This window comes from Lytechinus pictus, chromosome 17, assembly GCF_037042905.1.
Source record: "Lytechinus pictus isolate F3 Inbred chromosome 17, Lp3.0, whole genome shotgun sequence".
In the NCBI taxonomy this organism is placed as follows: domain Eukaryota; kingdom Metazoa; phylum Echinodermata; class Echinoidea; order Temnopleuroida; family Toxopneustidae; genus Lytechinus; species Lytechinus pictus.
Genome location: NC_087261.1, coordinates 23580317 through 23600350, shown reverse-complemented (window position 1 = coordinate 23600350; position 20034 = coordinate 23580317). Strand labels below are relative to the sequence as shown.

General features: G+C 36.6%; 2 protein-coding genes across 3 annotated transcripts in view; one reads left to right on the top strand and one right to left on the bottom strand.

Annotated features, from left to right (window-relative positions):
* Positions 1-830: 830 nt before the first annotated feature.
* LOC129279804 (protein aveugle-like) lies at positions 831-10329 on the bottom strand. The gene is made up of 4 exons (XM_054915862.2): positions 10089-10329; positions 5483-5609; positions 4781-4847; positions 831-3672 (listed from the first exon to the last, which is right to left on the bottom strand). Exons 1-4 carry the CDS (start codon positions 10203-10205, stop codon positions 3573-3575), a joined length of 411 nt encoding a protein of 136 aa, XP_054771837.2. The 5' UTR covers positions 10206-10329; the 3' UTR covers positions 831-3572.
* A 2773-nt stretch (positions 10330-13102) lies between these two features.
* Positions 13103-20034, top strand: part of LOC129280066 (uridylate-specific endoribonuclease-like) — a 12489-nt gene continuing 5557 nt past the window's right edge. Inside the window, exons 1-3 of one of the 2 annotated variants that reach the window (XM_064112286.1) lie at positions 13103-13345; positions 16419-16535; positions 18616-18766. In XM_064112286.1, coding sequence (XP_063968356.1) covers positions 13291-13345; positions 16419-16535; positions 18616-18766 — 323 coding nt within the window. In that variant the 5' untranslated portion in view covers positions 13103-13290. The remainder of the gene's footprint in view (positions 13346-16418; positions 16536-18615; positions 18767-20034) is intronic. The other variant, XR_010296281.1, reaches the window with a different exon arrangement.

The following is a 20034-nucleotide window of genomic DNA, read 5'->3' as shown; positions in this document are numbered from 1 at the left end:
TAAAATGTGTAAATAGCAGGTATAAGAAAAATGTTATATCAGTGAGGCAGACAAAGACAAGAGACATAGAGGGGGGCCTCTATTAGAAAAATAATACTGAACCAAAGGAAATGTGATGAGCAAGGAGAACGGCAAGAAGGAGTTTTAAAATTCGTATACGAAAGAAGGCAAGCTCCCAGAACTTTGAGGGAACAGTACATGTTCTTTTTAATGGGTGTTAAGTGGGGAATTTAACCCTCCCCCTCTCTCTCTCACACAAACACCCCCCACACATTATGTGTATGATACCTCTCACTCTTTCTCTCGCTCTTTGGTATCATGCATGATTAATTTGTTCTCCCCCGCCCCCCCCCCCCCCCCCAAAAAAAAAAAAAAAAGAATAAAAAAATTAATAATTATAATTAAAAAAAAACCAATATTTTATTGTTTGAAATAGACATGAAATTAAATACTCCGAATATTTGCTTTGCCCAATTGATCGTGGGCCCGGCAGCCACTGTGCAGCGCCAGATCGACAAGGTTTTATCCCTTTAATCGTTGAAAGCCAAACAGGGTACATGTAGCAGCAACTCCCATCTTTTACCGTCTTTTGGTCTGACGCGGCCGGGGTTTGAACCCCCAGCCTCCTGGTTTTGAGACGTACGCTCTACCAACTGAGCCAACACACCGGTGTGTAATAATAAATAAACAAATAAATTGATAAAAATACATAAATAAATAAAACTAGCTTTCTACATAAAATCTCCTCTTTTAATATCTCACTCTAGTTTGTAACCCATGAATTTTACACCATTTACATGTACATGGACATTAAAAAATAACAATAAATATCACTTTCATCTTCATTTTTATTCAGAGTATACAATAACACATTTTGTCTATTTACAAAGATTTAACCCGAATCATATCAAATTCTACATGTACATGTACTTCTAAGGGAGTTGGCTTATAAAAACAACATTTAAGCCTATATGCAAATGCTAATGCTATCACTAGAAAAATCACTGAAATGAGCACAAACATAATGCACAAAGGCAATCAGCCCGGGGGGGGGGCACTCAGTATATAATGCATAGTGGGTATGTGCCGCGGAGGGGACCCCCATTTTTACACTCAAATTTCCGTTCCAAGGCATAGCATTTTTGTCTTATTGAGAAAAAGAACAAAGAAAGCCGCTCCAAAGCATAGCATTTTCTTCTTATCGAGAAAAAAAGAAGAAAGAAATCTGCTCCAAAGCTTCGCATATTTTCTGTTACGCCGTTCCGGCCGAATTGATCTGTTACAATGAGCCGCAGTTTTGGTGAAAAGCGGCCGCAGAGCGCTGTCCGACCATCGCATCTGCGCTAGCGCACCAGGCGCCCGTGCCGCCGGGCTATAGCTGCATGCACGTATGCCCGTTCCATAGGGATGAATACGCAATCACACGCAGGCGACCCGTTCCAAGGACCCCGGTTTTCACAAACATTTGTCGTTCCGAAGCCCGTTCCGAAGACCCTCCTTTTTACAATAAGCCCGCTCCAAGGCCCCCGTTTTTTGTCTCGCCCGCGGCACATACCCTACTTTTTTGGTCAAGTGCCCCCCCCCCCCGGGGCAATCAGACACCAGTCTTTTTAAAAAAATCTCCATTCCTGTATAATATTTTATCATCTCAAAACTTCTCATCTTCCTACCCTTCTCCCTCCTTTTATTATTGCATTTTCTTACATCTATTTTTCTGCATTGCTTATTAAACTTCTCAGATAGTAAAATATGCCATTCAATGCAATACAAGCACATAGATACATGTTACACAGATCCCCATGGTACAACCTTGTAAACAATTCATTAGATTAGAGACAGATTAACTTTGTCTGTCACAGAGCAAATGGAATTTCCCATTTCAAGAGGCACCTACTACATGTACGGTAACAAATTGCAAATCATAATTAGTTGTAAGACATTGATTGATTTTGGGTGATTAATTGATTTTACAAGCTTGTTAACATTCACAACAAAATTGAGTTTGACACAGTGAAAATTGGAATTTCCTGTTTCAAGAAGCACCTACATTAATCAATTGTAAATCATAATTAATGATAAAATGTTGATTGACTAATAATCGACCTAACACTGATTGCAGGTTCCTGTGCGCCCCTGTGTGGCTACTGGCTAAATTCTCAGATAGTCCAAAACACTTTTCATGCGAGTACAAACGTAGAGTAATTCACACGACCAGAGACGGATCCAGGATTTTCCAAATGGTGGGGGGGCACATTATCCAAAGGTAAATTTGACAAGCAAAAAAAGGGTCACTAAAAAATGAAGGCCAATTTGCCCCACATAAATTTGACAATTAACAAAAAAAAAAAAAGTTGTCATAAAACATGGAGGCAAATTTGCCCTGCGTAAGATTTGACAAGCCCCCCCCCCCAAAAAAAATGTTTGTAATTGTGTTATCTACGAAGTATTCCCATTAAGAAAAATTGCTGCGACTTTCAAAAGGAAAATGTCCCCCCCCCCCCTTGGATCAGACATTGCACTGGATCTCATATTGAGCGATCCCCTGATCAATAAATATATTTCTTTTACGCACAAACAGACTCTCTTAAAAGTTTGCTGACTACTGTATTTCCTCGTAACATCTAAAGCTATTCAGTCCTGGTCACTCTACATTCTTAATAGCAGTTTTCTTAAAAAGCTTTACATGTACATTCTATACAGTACTTTGCTTGTTAATGTTGAGAAGTTTCTTCAAAGTGAGAAAGAAGGGATGCTAATTAACTTTCCTGTCACAAGTTTGAGGTCTACTCGCAATTTTTAGGATCAATGCTTGCACAAGAAAAGCGTTATCACCCGCTTGTACTTAAAACTGACTGTGGATATTTATTATTTATTATCTATTTCAAATAAACATTGTTTGATACTAATGTGACTTGTTCATTGATGGAATAAGCACCAAATGTCACCAAATATCAAGGAAAAAAAATGGCAAGAGTCTATTTCGAACCTTGGCTCTTCTGCAATAAGGTACGAGACATTCACAGTATACCAGCCTATTTGCAAGTCGAGTGGTTTAAAAGATTATTTCATGCTCAGGCTCAGTCCCACTTATATATTTTTCCACATATTGATACGACCTCTTGAGTTTGTAGCAAAACGTCTGCAGAAAAATTGTGTCTTGCCCATTCCTTGATTACCGCAACGATTCCACAAAGACGTTCGTTTGAGTGGTGTTTGAGCACAGTATCACCAAAGTCCAAGGAAGAAAGGTGCAGGGCAAAATGATTTCCTCATGCTTCGATCATGCATCGATTTTCATTCAAATATTTGCATCTTCCTTCCTCATTCCTCGTTATTCCACAACAAACACTTTGGGGTAGAAGTCCTTTGACAGTTGAGAATAGGTCTTTAATAACAATAAAGAAAAGAGATTTTCTCTCAGAAATTTCTTCTTCTTCATTCCTTGCAAACCACCTCAACAGTCTTCTGTAGAAGTCTCACGTTTGTTCTGACCTTACTTAGCCATCATTGATGTTACAAAGTGGGGAAAGAATATAACACATTTCCTCTCAGAAATTTCCATCTTGTCCTGCTCATTCTTTGTTGACCACGACATCAGTTTTCCGCAACAGCCGCAGTTCATTCTGTTCGTGCTTGATGCGAAGTTTGAGGATTTGCTCGTGAAGGTCGATTCTGTATGCAATGAAAATGCAAAAGAATTTAAAAAAAATAAAAATAACATGAACAGAATATCAAGAGCTAGGAGTATAAAGATTAAATTTGATATAATTTGGGAACCAATGTTGGAGGGAAAATGAAAACAACCATTTAAGTTTTCAAATTCTTTTTACGTTTATAATATAGAACTGTAATTAATAGTAAAAGTATATTTAAACAGGTTTCCTCTTCAATGGAAGTGCTCTGAAGATGCAATGTCATACAAAAACATGAAGTTCTGTTTTCTCAGGAAATAAATGCAACACATCAGGGAGACAAATTGGGTTCAGGAATAAAAATAATAATAATAGGCATTTATATAACGCTATCTATCTAGAGATATTCTATTCCAAGGCGCATTGTTTATCATTATTATTACCCCGGCTATAGCTCAAGCTGCCTTTCAGCGCTCAGTGCATTCAAGGAATTAATCCTGCTGGGTACCCATTCACCTCACCTGGGTTGAGTGCAGCACAATGTGGATGAATTTCTTGCTGAAGTAATTGTGCCATTGCTGGGATTCAAACCCACTACCCTGTTTCAAAGTCAGAAGACTAATCCACTGGGCCACAACGCTCTGCAGGAAATGTACTGTGTTCCTCTCAGAGAACAGACCAAGGAAGTGTTTAATCAACATTTTCATCCGACAAGTTGTCAGATCTGACATCTTTCTCTGATGTTGATTGGCTGAGAGGTACTGTTACTATGGTAACTGTAGGATAAAATGGGACTTGTCGGATAAAACGTCCGACAAGTCCTTTCATGAAACGCTCCGCAGGGGAGCATGACATCACCATTTTCGTCCGACCATTTGTCAAATCTGACAACTTCCCTTTATGTTTATTGGCTGAGAAGCACTGTTACTATGGTAACTGACGGATAAAATTAGACTTGTTCGATAAAACGTCCGACAAGTCCTTTCATGGAACGCTCCCCAGAAAACAAAGGGTGAATATGAAAACATGCATTTAACTTAACAATGAACGGTGACCATGCTTTTTCTTCAATTGCCCCTTCCCTTTGGAATAAGCTAGCCCCTCAAGTACAGTATGTATATAATGCAAAGTTCATACTGCTTGCTTACCGATGTTCTTTATTTTCTATTCCCATCCTTTCCAGCTTCAATTCATTCAGTCTTACCAAAGCTCGACCTGCAAAGGAAAAATGAAATGAAAAAGTACTGAGCAGCTACACATTTTATGTTTCTTTAGTTCATTATCAACTTACAACTTATTGAAGGGACAGAAGAGCAACAAATTGATAAGAGTTGGACATGTGTAAATTACACTAGATAGACACGTTTTTTAAATGAAAATAATGACATGAAGTTATGATTTGCATTATTTTTGTGAACTGATTCCATAAGATGAAATACATCCAAGTAATCAGGGCATGTAGCAATCCAATGCCATGGCTGGGGGGTGCTCTTTTGATTAGCCTTCATTTGCTCTCTTTGGCCTGGGATATTTTGGGTGCCCTTTTTTTATTTTTCCCAACTGATGATATCAATATGCCCTACACAAGAAATTGGCCTATGAAATTTAAGGCTTAAAAATGCAGAGTATTAAAAGTGCTTGATTTCATGGTATACATAGATTCATAGAAACTACAGCAACGATAATAATCTATAGACATCCAGCAAGTACTTAATCATATCTACTTGTAGAAAATATTTTCAACAAATTTGCATTTTAGATGTTGACATTGCTACCAATCCATAGTTGTGGTTGATCGGATCAATCGCAACTCTGACGGGATGCTGGCCAAATACTTCATTGTTACTTACCTGATATATCGTGCTCTAGAAAGAGAGAGTAGTACCGTTCGAAATAATCTCTGTGCTTTTTCTGTAGCCAGGATCGGACATCGGTGGGCGTCCATAGGTACACAGACTTCTTCACTCTGCTCGACTTCTGCAGAATGGTGAGAAAAAAAAAAGATGTAAACTGGACTTGGGGTTAACACTAACAGCCGAGATTGAGCGAGGCTCAAATAAGGGCAATTCCATAAAATCTTACCCCTGTATGTGAGACCTTCAGGAAATTTTCTGTCTCTGATTTCTGGTTCTTATGACAGTCTGTAATGTTCTCAAATGACCATGGATTGGTCAGTTTATAAAGTGAAGACTGGAGAAAAACGGGGAGGTCGGACATACAAATAGGTTGGTCATTTTACAGAATCAGTATCACCCATAAACGCTATTCAAAGGTTCAACTGCTGGTGCAAAGGCAACTGACTGCATCTGCACTTGCCTGGCTAGACCAAAAGCTGCCTTTAGTCGAGCTGTTTTGTCATTAGTTCCTCTGGACTATTCCGTCTTGCTAACAATAATTACATAGATCTACATGTGATGGATCTAAAAGGAACAAAAATTGCAAGCTGGTACTGTATCACATGTCCTTCTTTTAGTTCTGTTACACATTTACTGTTGGGTTCTCGCTGTTGGAGGGTCAGATCTACATTAATGTAGACAATAAGGCATACCGGTAAATGATGATTGACAGCTGAAATCTGTCCGTTCGGAGTCTATCAACACTTTTTTTTTTATTTGGGGTGTTCATCCTCCTATTAAAGACAAGTCCTCTGCTGAAACAGGAATGAGTAAAGTTACTCATTCCACTTCCAGCAAAGATGATGACGATGACGGGACAGAGATCGAAGTTGGTGAGTAGTTGTAAATGTTTTACATGCATGTGTAGCTAGCCAATTGATGATTTGCACCCCTTTTCGAAATTTCGCCCATTGAAAGGGGGAGTTAAGCAGTAATCGAGGGTGTGCTAGCGCACCCTTTTCTCCAAAGACGCTGTACTTAAGCATCGGTCGAACCTCTATCACTACAAGCCCAATGGCAGACATCCAATTCAACTTCATTTTGTTTCATTCAAAATTAGAAACAATTACAAGGTAAAAAAAGTATAATAGAAATAGAATATATTCAAGACAGCTTGGAAGATCATTGATAATTAATTAAAACCAAACTTATGAAAAGAGATCACATTTCAAATTATAACTTTAGTCTAAGATGATCATCATATAAAAATCAAAAAGAATTGAGCATTTAACAAATTTGGCTTTATACAAAACCCAGAAACACTAAGTTAGTAACAGACATAAAAGTTAAAGAAAGATGAAGTCTTGAAGATGAGCCTGATAGTGATCTAATCTAGATCTACATGTAGATCTATTTGTAGTTCCTTACATGTATAGCCCAATTCTTTTCAAAAACGTAATTATTGATCCTGAATCCTAAATGTTTGTCATAATTTATAAATTTAACATTTTCCAGCATTCGTCCGACTCAGAATTAGTCTACTATTAGTCTAATTAAAAAACTCCTCTGAAATAGCGGATACATCAGTCTATCCAACGACATGGCAGTTCAGCAGAGCCAGAACCACCTTATTGTACGAGACTGAGTGAAGAGGTTTTTGGTCTAGACGCTCTGTTCCTGGAACGCCGTGTGCGGCGCTCTTCACATGAACATTTCATATACTTTCGTTACCAGAATCTTTGTCGTCACTAAATAACGCTCGTTTTTTATGATGGCATTTTTCATTTTTTGGGGGAAATACATGGATACAACACTTAATGGTTTAACTTACATACCACTGACTTAAAATTAAAAAAGTTGAAACTGATTACAAAGAAAAATACGTTTTTTTATTATATGTCACGTTTTTTTTACCCCTGTACCATAATACGTTCGGGGGGAGCCACTTCCTTTCAAAGATGCACAACATGATTGTCCAAGAAAACTCGTAAAGCCGGTTTAAGTTTCATCGTTGGGCGATACATGTATCTGTGCGTACAAAAGAATGGGTATCAATAGCAACCAAATTATTATTCTTTATTTTCAATGAATACTCAGGCGTTGTTGTTTTTAGTAGGTTTTCTCACAGTGTAAACAACGTCCCCCGGGTACAGAGGTTTTGTTGCTCTCGGGTACTTTCCGATTTGATAATTATCTTGTTCGTTTTGATCATCGTACACGTTTTTTATTCGGAAATATTCGGAAAAGAAAACGCAGCGATATTAAGTGCATCACATACGGTATGTGCACACGTACGTATACTGCATATCGCATAAGTGGGTCATCATTGACATTGTTCGCCGTATTATTCAGGGTGATGGGTAAGTGAAAAGTATGGTCGTGTGACCTTACTTCGCGCGGGACCATATTTCGTGGACGGTCGTATATCTCAAAAAGTACCTAATATCGTTAAAATCTGATATCACTACCAGAAAAAGCGGTCAAAAATCATCCTGTAGTGAAAGTTTCTAGTTAATAAGATTGGAATTTGTTTAAGCTAGGGCTAAGCGATTGGGCAGGCGCGCGCAACTGCCTCGGCCGATCCTCGCCCATGCGCCCACCACTAACTTAGCACTTAGCAGGCAGGGTAGGACTTCGGACACATCCACACATAAACAGTAAAGGCGCACGGCCAATATTGGAGACTGTCTCCAATGTGGGAGATTATCTCCAATATCAGAGACTTTTGTAAAGAATTTGGGTATCCAATTTCAGAGACAGTCTCCAGTTTTGGAGTCCAATTTCCTTTGTTTACATTTGCTGCAAAAGGATTACCTCGGCGGCAAATAAAAATGTGATAAGCAGATTCCTCATGAAAAATTACCCCTTTACACCGTCTACTTTAAATATTCACCGTCTACTTTTGTTTTGATCAGGATTTTTGTTGTCAATCACACACAAAACAAATGGGCTTCAGACCTCAGTGAGACAAATGCTTTTGTTGGTGTTGTTTCTTTTGTCCTTTAGCAAAGTAAGTCTCCAATGTGGGAGATTGTCTCCACTATTGGAGCACTCACACGTATTGCGAGGTTAGTACTAACCTCGCACCACGAACCGCGTTTGGCAGTGGATTTCTAACTAGTGGGTCGCGCGTGCTGGGATCTCACTTCTTGGGTCCACAACACACGACTTCTATGGCTTGATTTTTCTGTGCCCGGCGGCATGTAATGAACCCTTGGGTGCTATTGGAGAGAGTCTCCCATATTGGCCATGCGCCTCTACTGATAAACATCTCCAACTAAAGTGAGTACACTAACTACCCCAACTTTCACTTCCAATCTAAAAAAACACAAGGTGAGAGGATGTATTCCCTGTATGGGCAATGCATCCTCTCGAGTCTCACCACCCAAATTTTTTGATCAACAACTGTCCTTTTTCCAGCCAAACGTTCTCTGCTCTTTAATTAATGATTAACATGGGCAGTGAAACCTGATCTTATCCTCTGCTAACAAAGCTTCAAACCACTACCTCTCTCTAAAAAACGCCCATTATCAACCACAATACAATCCATGAAATAAGCACAATTTGAACACAAAAAAAAACCCAAAAAGCCTTTGTATCCATTGTCATTGACATCTTTAATATTAGGGTGTCTGAAGCCACACTGAAAAGTGTCAGCATAAAACAGGCTAATTTAGGGGAAAATATGGCACATTTTTTCGGGGAAGTTCAGGCTACTAGAAAAATGTGATCTGAATTGATTATTAACTTGTGTTTGGCATGTATGGAAAGAGAAAATTCAGGGGCTTCTTCTGACAGTAAGGACAAGTTTATATGATCATTTTAAATAAGGATTTAGAGATAAATTGCAAACCCTTATTTTTGTGTGTGTTGAAATTGCCATTTCTCCATGCGTTTTCTATGGGAAAATGAAATTTCTGTTTTGCACAATTTTTTTCACTTTGTCGCAATTTTTCATTGTGATCTGGTTTCCAAATCTTTATAAAAATCATACCATCAGATAGAGCATAAAAAATCCTATTGGACTCTTTATGGACAAGTTTTTGGCATTAATAATAAATTTATAACAGCTCTCGGAAGCTAAAAATTTGGATTTGTGTGTGTCCATTTCTTAACTACACAGTCTATGGCAGAGAAATGCTGAAAATTTACCCAATTTCATTCTTCTTTTTTGCAGCCAATAATTGGATTTTTTTCAAAAATGTTACATTTCTGTCAGTCTGAAGGTCATTTCTCTTCAAATTCACAAAGAAAATGTGATATTTTCTTGAAATAAGAAAAATAATTTTTTTCTCCAGACACCCTATTAATATGATTGATAATAAGAATTAAGATATCCACGCATAAAGTATTTGGACGTGTTCAAAACCATCACCCCCACCCCATGTGCGCCACAAATTCTACACCCTACACATACTATAATAGCCCCCTTTCAGCTCACCAAACGCAACATATGTTATTCATATCTGGTTCCAAAATACACTGTATCCAAGTACGTCAATAGCAGAGCCCCAGTCACTCAGTGCAGTGCAATGCAGCCCCGCCAGGCGCGACGGCGAGGGGGCAATGCATTTTCCCGTTCGCATTCTGCAAATTATTTTTCCGTCAACTTCCTCCTTACCTTATTCAGTCCTCCGCCATGTTCTTTGCTGGCTCTACTATCCAGGGAACCATTTGACAGTCCAAGTTTTACTTTAGCACTGATGTCGGACCTACCCCCGTATCGTGGGTTGCTCATTTTAAAGTTAACAAATGCATTTAACCATCAAAAATGAAAATCAATCAAGTCCGTGTCCACTTTTTATTTTATGAACGTTAACGATGTGAATTTCTTGTGTGTCTATGGAGCGCCAGCTATGTGTGAAATATTTTGCATTCCATAGAACCTTCTTCTTCATTTCTTTTAGGGGGGGGGCTAGCAGTTATAGATCTGATAATTTTGTTTCTTATGACATCAATGCTATTTATTTATGTTTTTATCATTTTGTTTCTGCTCTGACTATCTCATTATAGATCTAAATTATATTTTTCATTATTTTCTTCACTCACTTTTCGTAGGCCTAGTATTCTTTACTTTTCCATTCATTTTCATTTGTCCGTTCTATGGGTTCTATGCCCGGGGGGGCCACTTCCATTGACGAGTGGATACCATGCGCGACCACGGGGTCTTGAAAAGCACCCTAAACACGTATTTTCCATATTCTGAAAATGCACCCCTTAACAAGTATTGGCGTGTGAAACCCTACCCTTAACAAGTATTGGAAACAAATACTATTGGCAAGTATTCCCAGAACTGAGCCCCTAAACAAGTACAGCGATGTATTTTCCATATTCTGAAAATGCACCCCTTAACAAGTATTGGAAACAAAACGATACTCTTAGCAAGTATTCCCTGAAATGAACCCCTAAACAAGTACAGAGATATTTTATTGTTATGTCACGCGTCCCACGGTCGTCGGTTTTACCTTTAGACACCATTTGGTTTAGTACGGCCCCACCTTCCACACCTCGCGCAAATCGGACTCTAAACACGTAGTGTTGGGGCAAAAAGGACATCCTTTATAAAACATTTTGATTTTGTTTTATCATCCCCGCATATTTGACCCAAAACACGTATATTTTTCCGAGTGAAATAGATACCCTTTTTTTAATATTTTTGTGTTTTTGACACCCTTATCACGTTACGTACGTAACGTGCCCTATCTTGAAAAAGACATCCTTTTTACGTGTTTTTTTGGTCGCGCATGGTATCCACTCGTCAATGTAAGTGCCCCCCCCCCCCCCGGGGTTCTATGATTATCTTTTGTTACTTTCAGCTTGTGTTTTGTTTAGCTTCACGTCATTACGCGTTTCCTACCCGGCAGTGCTTTTCAACCGAAAATTCAGGAGGACTCCCTTATATAGTGGCTACATGTATTTCAAATTGATCGCCAACTATATAGGCTTTTAGACACTTACCATTATGCATGATGCATGAATTTCAAGGGCAGATCCTGTGCAAATAATCGTAAGAAATACAGAAAATGGATCTCCCTTTTGGCAAACTATTATTTTCTTACGCAGAAAAAAAGAGCGAAGAGGGGGTGAAGCTGTTGGAAGCATTACTCATGAGGATATCAAAATTTGAGCTAGTTAAATAAATAAAATCATGTCACCTCTCGATCCCACCACCCCGCTCTACCCCTGCCTATATCAGTGAAGGTGCGGATCGATGGGGTGGATTTTTGCGAAATATACTAAAGAATTTTGCAAAGGCCTTTTGAAAACAATTTAGATTTTTCATGCCAAATTGAAATAAATCCATACATGATCGCGTATACATGGTATGGTTTGATTCTTCCTCTTACCCTGATTGGGGAGGGGGTGAGTACTGCCGGCTCACCGTACTGCCCCCCCCCCCCCATTGAAGAAACGCACCAGGGGGCGTTTCATGAAAGGACTTGTCGGACGTTTTATCATGGAAAGATGTCAGATCTGACAACTTGTCGGATGAAAATATTGATGAAACGCTCCCCTGGCTCCCGTGACACAAAGGTTAGCGATTGAAGCCAGGGGGCGTTCAGCGCTCCATTTTGTCAAACTTACAGTATGGAATTAAAATAGACCTATTAACCGATTATTTCAGTGTAACTGCTGCTACCTAGTAGACTATACAGTTCAGTGAAAAAACAAAGTAAAGATTAACACCCCATTTGCACAATATTTTCATGCAAGCCAGCTAGGCAGAGTCCCCCTCCCCTACATAAACTCACTCCCGAGACTCACTCATAATAAATTAAATGTTTGCTACGTTGTATATACTGTAATTAAGTATTTCCTACATGTGCTAATGTGCTTATATTTATGTTAAAAGATGTATTCATATATTGATCAGCTTTTGTATCATGTATTTTGTTGAATAAAATGGAGGATGATTTTTTGTATTTCACACAGACAATTGAATGTCTTGAATCTCGAATCACTTGCATATGCAAGAATTCTAAATGAAATTGACAGGTGTTTTGTATTGACGCCAGATATGCAGCTTGTTTATCTAAGATATGATTATCATAATTATAGTAAAAATATGATAAGATGCATTTTTCCTCAAGTGATTTCCACGCTTCTTGCAACACAATCCTTCACATGTCTACCAAATGTAAGGTGTTTTTTTAACATAACTCAAGGGGGGCAGGGGGTAGAGTTCCCCGGGATTTTTTTTAATATCTTGATTAGTTGTTATTAATTTTAACGGAGAGTGTTTCCTTCCAGAATGGCGTTGGTTATTGCCCCCTCCCCCTTGAAAGAGAACGTTCTTTAGACTTAACGAGTGCAATTGTATAAACAAATATTTTGCTTGTTTTTGTTAATAGTTGTATAGTCCCTTGTCCCCTTCCCTTGGCGCGAGTTCCTTGAACGCCCACCTGGATCCACCACCTAATCGACTATATGCCACGCACGTACCCCCCCCCCCTCCCCATGGAGGTCACATGGTCTGTACGTACGTGCTACCCCTGTATGTCCCATACAGGCTCATATACATGGTTGTTATGGGGGTGGGGGAGGGGCAATGTCAAGGATGCTCCTAATTACAATTATTCTCCTACAGAATTAAAAGGCTATAAATCAAAAAAATTACAAACTCAAAGAAAAATATTTCGACAAGCCATAAAAAAGGAGGAAGGGGTCCGTTCGAACATTCCTCCTAAACGGCCCCTGTTGGTGCAACCCTGCCCTATCTCAACGAACCCAGAGACTAAAGAACAATATATAGTTGTCTTATTTCACAAAGATATCATATTGCTTTCATAAGTAGACGAGCAATTAGCGTCACATGCATCGCCATGAAGACAGGGGAAATCCTTGCTCTGTGCCTATTGGCATCTGCTTTGGGGACTTGTAAGTGAAGCTATGATAGACATTCTTTGACTTGGTTGACAATTTAATATTTCCTAATATTGAGATTCTGCGAACGTATTAACGGCTTTGACGCTGGCCCTATGAACATGTTCAAATAGTATACCTCAATATTGTTGCAACTGTTGTTAATCTTAACAAATGAATGAAAAATTTGAAAGGTCTAAATGATCCAGTGAAGAGATTCAAAATGCTAAATCATCCGTGATTTACATAATTGCATTTTTTTTTGTGAATAGACATGATAGAGAACGATTGAAAAAACAACATGCAGTTTATTAGATTAGTTCCCTGACTGATATGATACTTTTGCAATAGTATTATTTTTTTTACAGCGATCAGTTCGAATCTCAATCTGCTTGTCATATGATGATTAGAATAGGATACTATACGATATCATGAAGCTACGCTAGAATGATACTATTAGATCTCTAGGTAAAATTATAAAACTTATGATTACTCTAGAAAAAAATGGTGTTCCAATCAGAGTCTTTGATAATAATACGATATTGGACTTATCTTTCAAATCCACGGTCTAGAGTGCTCAAGGCGCTTTTCAACAACAATTTGTAAAAAAAATTGGTGTTTTATTCTTAAATTTCAGAATTTTAACATTTTGTATGTGCAGAGAAAGGCTGGTTCATAACGAAGAGGATCATAAATGGACAAATGGTTTGAGTTTAAGCTCTACTTAAATGCCATGATTAATTTTTATGTTGATTTTGATTCGATGTAATCATAATTACGCATGATGAATTTATTAAAATGGAGAGCATATATAGATCATATACCGGCATAGTAGGACATTCATTAAAAAAAAAGTATTCTTAAATCAAGATTAAATAAGGCCAATATCTTTTGAAAGATATTAAACATGATAATCATTTTAATAGTTTTATCTATATTTTGGAAAGGGTGTATATTGAAAAGTATCCTATCATCACAATGAAAATCATTATGTCAGCATCATAATAGAGTGAGCCGTTTTTGGATTCAATAGTTTTTTTTCTGAACCCTCTTTTGCTTGAGAAGATAAGTAAAAGAAAGTTCATTAAGTATTATAAGTGGAAATCAGCTGAGTAATACAAAGATTCTAAAAGATAATATTTCTAGCCTGCAGAGTGTTAAGAGTGTTTTGGCCAATTGATTAAAACCTTGCAAGAGTTTACAATGGTCACATATTTAATGATGTCCTCGCGTTGGGAAAATTAGCTTACCGCTCTTAAACCATATTGACTATTTTTGTTTAAAAAAAATGACCATCTTGACCACAGTCGGATTAGGGCCATTTCACAAAATGCTATCGTAACCCCGGTCAGCTGATAGGGCGTATCTTTTGTAAAAAAAATGTACACATAAAATTGACGTAGTGCTGAACAATACGGGGGGTGGGCACGGGTCGGCTGGGACCCCCCCCCCCCCCGGATCCGATTAGGAAAATGAAACCAATAATAGATACCAGTAATAAATCAAATACATGTACATGCATGCACATAAAACTTCTAAAAATATTGTTCGAATTGTGTTAAATATTATAATTTTAAAAAAAGATTTGATGATTTTTTAATGATAAATTTTACACCATTATGTACGATTTTCAAATTATTTCCATTTTCGCGGGAATTGTTTGAAATGTGACGTCAGCGACGAACTACAAGTTGTTGTTTGCCTATTTAATAAATCAAATACATGTACATGCATGCACATTAAAACTCCTATAAATATTGTTCGAATTGTTTTAAATATTATATTATAGTTCAAAATATGATTCGATGAATTTTAATGATAAATTTCACCCTTATTTAATATTTCTAAATTATTTCCATTTTCGCGCGGATAGTTTTAAAGGTGACGTCAGCTACATACAATACTAGTTGTTGTTTGCCTATTATAGATACAAATAATACATAAAACTCCTAAAATATTGTTCGAATTGTGTTGAATATTATCTTATAGTTCAAAATACGATTTGAGGAATTCTAATGATAAATTTTGCACCCTTATAAGTTATTTACGATTTCTAAATTGGCAAATTAGCGAGCGATTCGTTCTCACTAGCTAAATTTGCCAATTTGGAAAACACAAAAGAAAAAAAAACCTGACGAAGCCCCACTTTGAAAAGTTGGTGCTCCATACTGGATAATCGAATTGGGGTATTTATTTATTTATGTTTTTATTTATGTTTTCATTTATTTATTTTTTTATTTATTCATTTATTTACCTATTCATTTATTTATTTATTCATTTATTTATTTACTTATTCATATATGTGTATATATATATTTATTCATTACGTATTAGTTAAACATGGTAGCCCCATCAGTAGTCAAATACTGTAGTACTTGGGGGCCCTGTATAACATAAAAAACAAAATACAAGTATAAGCATATTATTTCAAGTGTATTAATAAGTGAATTAATCTTGATTTGCCTGTTTTTATGAATGGTATCATGTTGTATTAGATTTGGGGTTTCATTTTCATTTACGTTATGCACGTTCCGCTGGATAACTAAGTAGCATTTCGATATATTTTCTTACCTATAATGACCATGGGCGCTGCAGGAAGGGGGGGGGGTATCCCGATGATTTCCCAGTAATAAAAAAAGATAAAGGGGGGGGGGAGAAAGAGAGGTCTTTATTGGTCATGAAGATAATACATTACCCCTGTCCATTTGAAACAAATTAAGGAAATCATATTTAGGTCATCCCCGTCCCTCTTATTAAAAATAGCCCGGCGCCTCCCCTGATTTAAAATTAAGGCCAGGCCTCATTGAATGGGTGATCAGTTTCTTAGAAACGCGAAAGCTATTTGTAAAGTAACATATATCATGTCCATTATATGACCAACAATGGCGGGGTACCTCACGGTACTATTCTGTGACCAATACTATTCCTTGTCATTGTAAATGATGCTTGTATGAATGCAACGGTGCTTTATTTTAAGTACGTGAATGACCTTTCCATAAGGATTAAATATTATCATATTTGAATTGGCCCGATATGATAATAAAGATGTATGTAGTTTTATATATTTGTTTATTAATTTTGCACACAGACGCCGACTCCTGCTCAGGTCGATGTGGTAACAATAACTCCAATTATGACTGTCAATGTAACAGCGCATGTGTGAGGTATCAGGACTGTTGCCTAGATTATTTCAGCAGATGCAAAGGTTTGACCTCTTTTCATTCAACTTTTAATTGATAATAGGATTTTGTTATGTTCTCTTAACATGCTTAAAGCTGATCTTTAATTTTGGAAAATTCCCCAAAAGTGCATGTCATTATTCCAATGTATTACTATATATTTTTTTAATGTATGTGTCCGTAAACCATACTAATGTGAATGACATGAAATGAAAATATATTTTTATTTGGACTCCCTGGATCGATTCATCGACTTTACAGCAAAAGTATTTTGATTCGGTGCCCTATCATAAAAAATATCTGCGTATTCATTTCTTCTTTATATAAAACCCCTTGTGAAGCATAATTTTCCCTGAAAATGTGTGGTTGTCTCTCTGATATCCAATTAAAATACAAATTGCAATGAGAATGTATATCTATACTCCCAAATCAAGTTTAATTCATCATCTCTGTCAAGTCATCATTAGTATTTTAAACTACAATTGAAACATAAAATAATTATTATCCTTTTTTTATTAAAAAAAAAAAAATCTGACACAAGTCCTTCTCAGATGTGCTCATTATTGTGTCTATCCTCTCCTCTGTTTTCTCCTCTCCTGTCCGCTTATCCGCCTTCCTATATACCGGTTATTTGTTTAACGGCATCAATCACATTTTTCGTGCATTATATTCTTTCCAGGTTATTTTATATATTTTTTTTCCTTTTATACACATCATTGAATCCAGTTTGCTTGAGTCCACGACGGCATGTGTTCTATCTACGTACAGCAGCACCCATCCATCTTCTCAGGGCATTCTCCCCTTTTTTTCTTCTCTTTTTTTGGGGGGGGGGGTGGGAAGGGTAGATATTTTTAGGACGGGTTGTTTTGTCCTTTACCAAACTATATATTTTTGATAACTTTGTATTTATTCCCTCTCATTTATTCATTCTTTTCTCATTTGATTATCTGTATTTATACTTTGTTATTTTGTTATTTGTTGTGTTATCTATTTCTTGAGGGGCCCACATTGTACAAGCATTGCTTTTTAGTGGGTCCCTCCATTTCCATCTTAATTTAATTTATATTGAAAAATAGTATACATATTTAAAACCTACAATGTGTTGCTCAAATTGTCTAAGTGTTTTTTTTCACAACATATGTATCATTAATTTTGTTTGCAACGGATACAAATATTTATGTTTATATATGGTATACAATTTGTTTTTGTTTGATGGAAGTGAAATAAATAAATTTGAATTTGAATTTGAATTTGAATGTTCAAACATGTCAAATGGATTATTTTAATGAAAAAAACATTACCGAGAGAGGGCGCTATATGTCAATTAGAATTCTTTCAAAAAATGAAAATTGGCGCAAAAAAATCAAATGACCACTACACGTTCATCTTTAAACTTTTAAAACAGGATGTCATGGTCGTAACCAGACTGCGGAATTTACAAAGATCTAAATTCGACGGAGTTTTTAGGTGTTTTGACTGAAAGATCAAATAGAAAATCAGTTGGTAATAGAGTAGAGACAATAATGCTTCATAAGAGAGTTCAAAGAGCGCTCTAGTCTGAAAATTATGACATCTGGATAAATAAAATAAGTTCGCAAAATCTGATAATAAAATAAATAGAAAATATGTTTATTCTTTTTTTATGACCACCCTTTTCCAATACTGATGTGCTCTTTTTTAATCTTATATTTGATCTATTATGTTTAAATTTTGCTAAATTTTAAATTGTATGAAATATGTATGTTTTATAGGAATTGAATAAATATTGAATTTAATTTAATTGAATAATTTCAAAGCTAAGTACATATATTTTGTTAAAACAGTTCATGCATGCAGTCCTTGAATATACAACTCTTTCGCTGTTCTTACATAAAAAATGAAATCATGATCATTTAATATTTCCATGAAAGTTTGTAAACATGTCTCCTCTGTAACAAAATAAGATTCAGCAATGATGAAACACATCAAAGCCGTTGTCAATCCTCTCTTTTTATTTACATTCTTGGAGGAGAAAAATGAAGAAATATAATTATATTATATAGATGTATATGGGCTACTACATGTATTAGAGACAATAAGCTTTTAAATATTTCCCCCCACTTTAAGGAGCTGTTGGGCTTTCGGAGTCAGAACTGAGCTCCCTCGCACAAGATCTTTGGAATGCAGATGTCAATCGACTGAGTAGTTCTGATTACGATATCAACGTACAAACGAAGATCACAGACACAAACCTAAAACAGGACAAAAGTGGCAACAAGTAAGCAGGACCCAAGTTCTTCAAAAGTAGCCATTACACACAGTAAAAACGTTGTATAAAGATTTTACAACGCTGTTTGTTATATTCACCTTACAGCAGTTATTTAACGGTTGAAACAAGCATGTTAAATTCATCAAAAAAGTAAGAATGAAGTATTGACAATTAAATGTGGGTATTTAAAGATTTTAAACACTTGTTTAAGCTGTTTTAACAACTATAGTAAGATTCATGTATTAAACTGCGTTGTGCTAAATAAAAAAAAATTACCGTGAAGGGGCATCGCAACAAAAAATAAACAAAGTGCAACAATATGTACTGTAGATAGCATAATGTTTTCCATGTTAGCAAAAAAAATAGAAATAAGGCACCCCCTGAAGGTTTTTGCAAAAATAGAAGTCTCTGTGGTGTACCTCAAGGTGGTGTTCTTGTCCCATAATATTTCTTTATTGATTATCATGTTCTATCAGAATCCGTCAACTCTGCATGGATGTGTAGACATGCAGGCTGGAATTAATTTCAGATAGCAAAGTGATTTAAAACGATGGCTACAAAATTAAAATCATATATGAATACTCTTATATGTTTGGTTCATACAAAACCTAATTGCAACTGTTATAAACGAAATGTCCATTTTCATGGTTTCAAGATGGCGGCCAATCAAAATCATTTGCTATTTTTGTCTAAAGATGCATTTAAAATGCCACACATCATAATCAATTTCCTTTCCTGAAAATGAATTAATCTTCTACAATGCTTACAATCGGAAATATGGATTAAAATGCAACATTTTGTGGAAGCCACTTTGAAATTGGTCGAAAAAATGGTTACACTTCGTAATTCCGAAGGTTCGTAATTCCGAAGGTTCTTTATTCCGAGGGTTCGTAATTCCGAAACACGTAAATTGCCGATACCTCGATGTTCGTTAATCCGAAAAGGTAAAAGGGATCGTTAATCCGAACATTTGTGGCGTTATTCCGAAGGTTCGATAATCCGAAAACGAAATAAGGTTCGATGTTCCGAAGGTTCGTTAATCCGAAAACGAAATAAGGTTCGTTGTTCCGAAGGTTCCTTAATCCGAAAACGAAATAAGTTTCGTTGATCCGAAGGTTCGTTAGTCCGAAAACGAAATAAGGTTCATTAATCATTTAGTTTTCGGGCTAACGAACCTTCAGAATTACGAACCTCATTTCGTTTTCGGATTAACGAACCTTCGGAATTACGAACCTTTGGAATAACGAACCTTCGGAATATCCGAACCTTCGGAATAA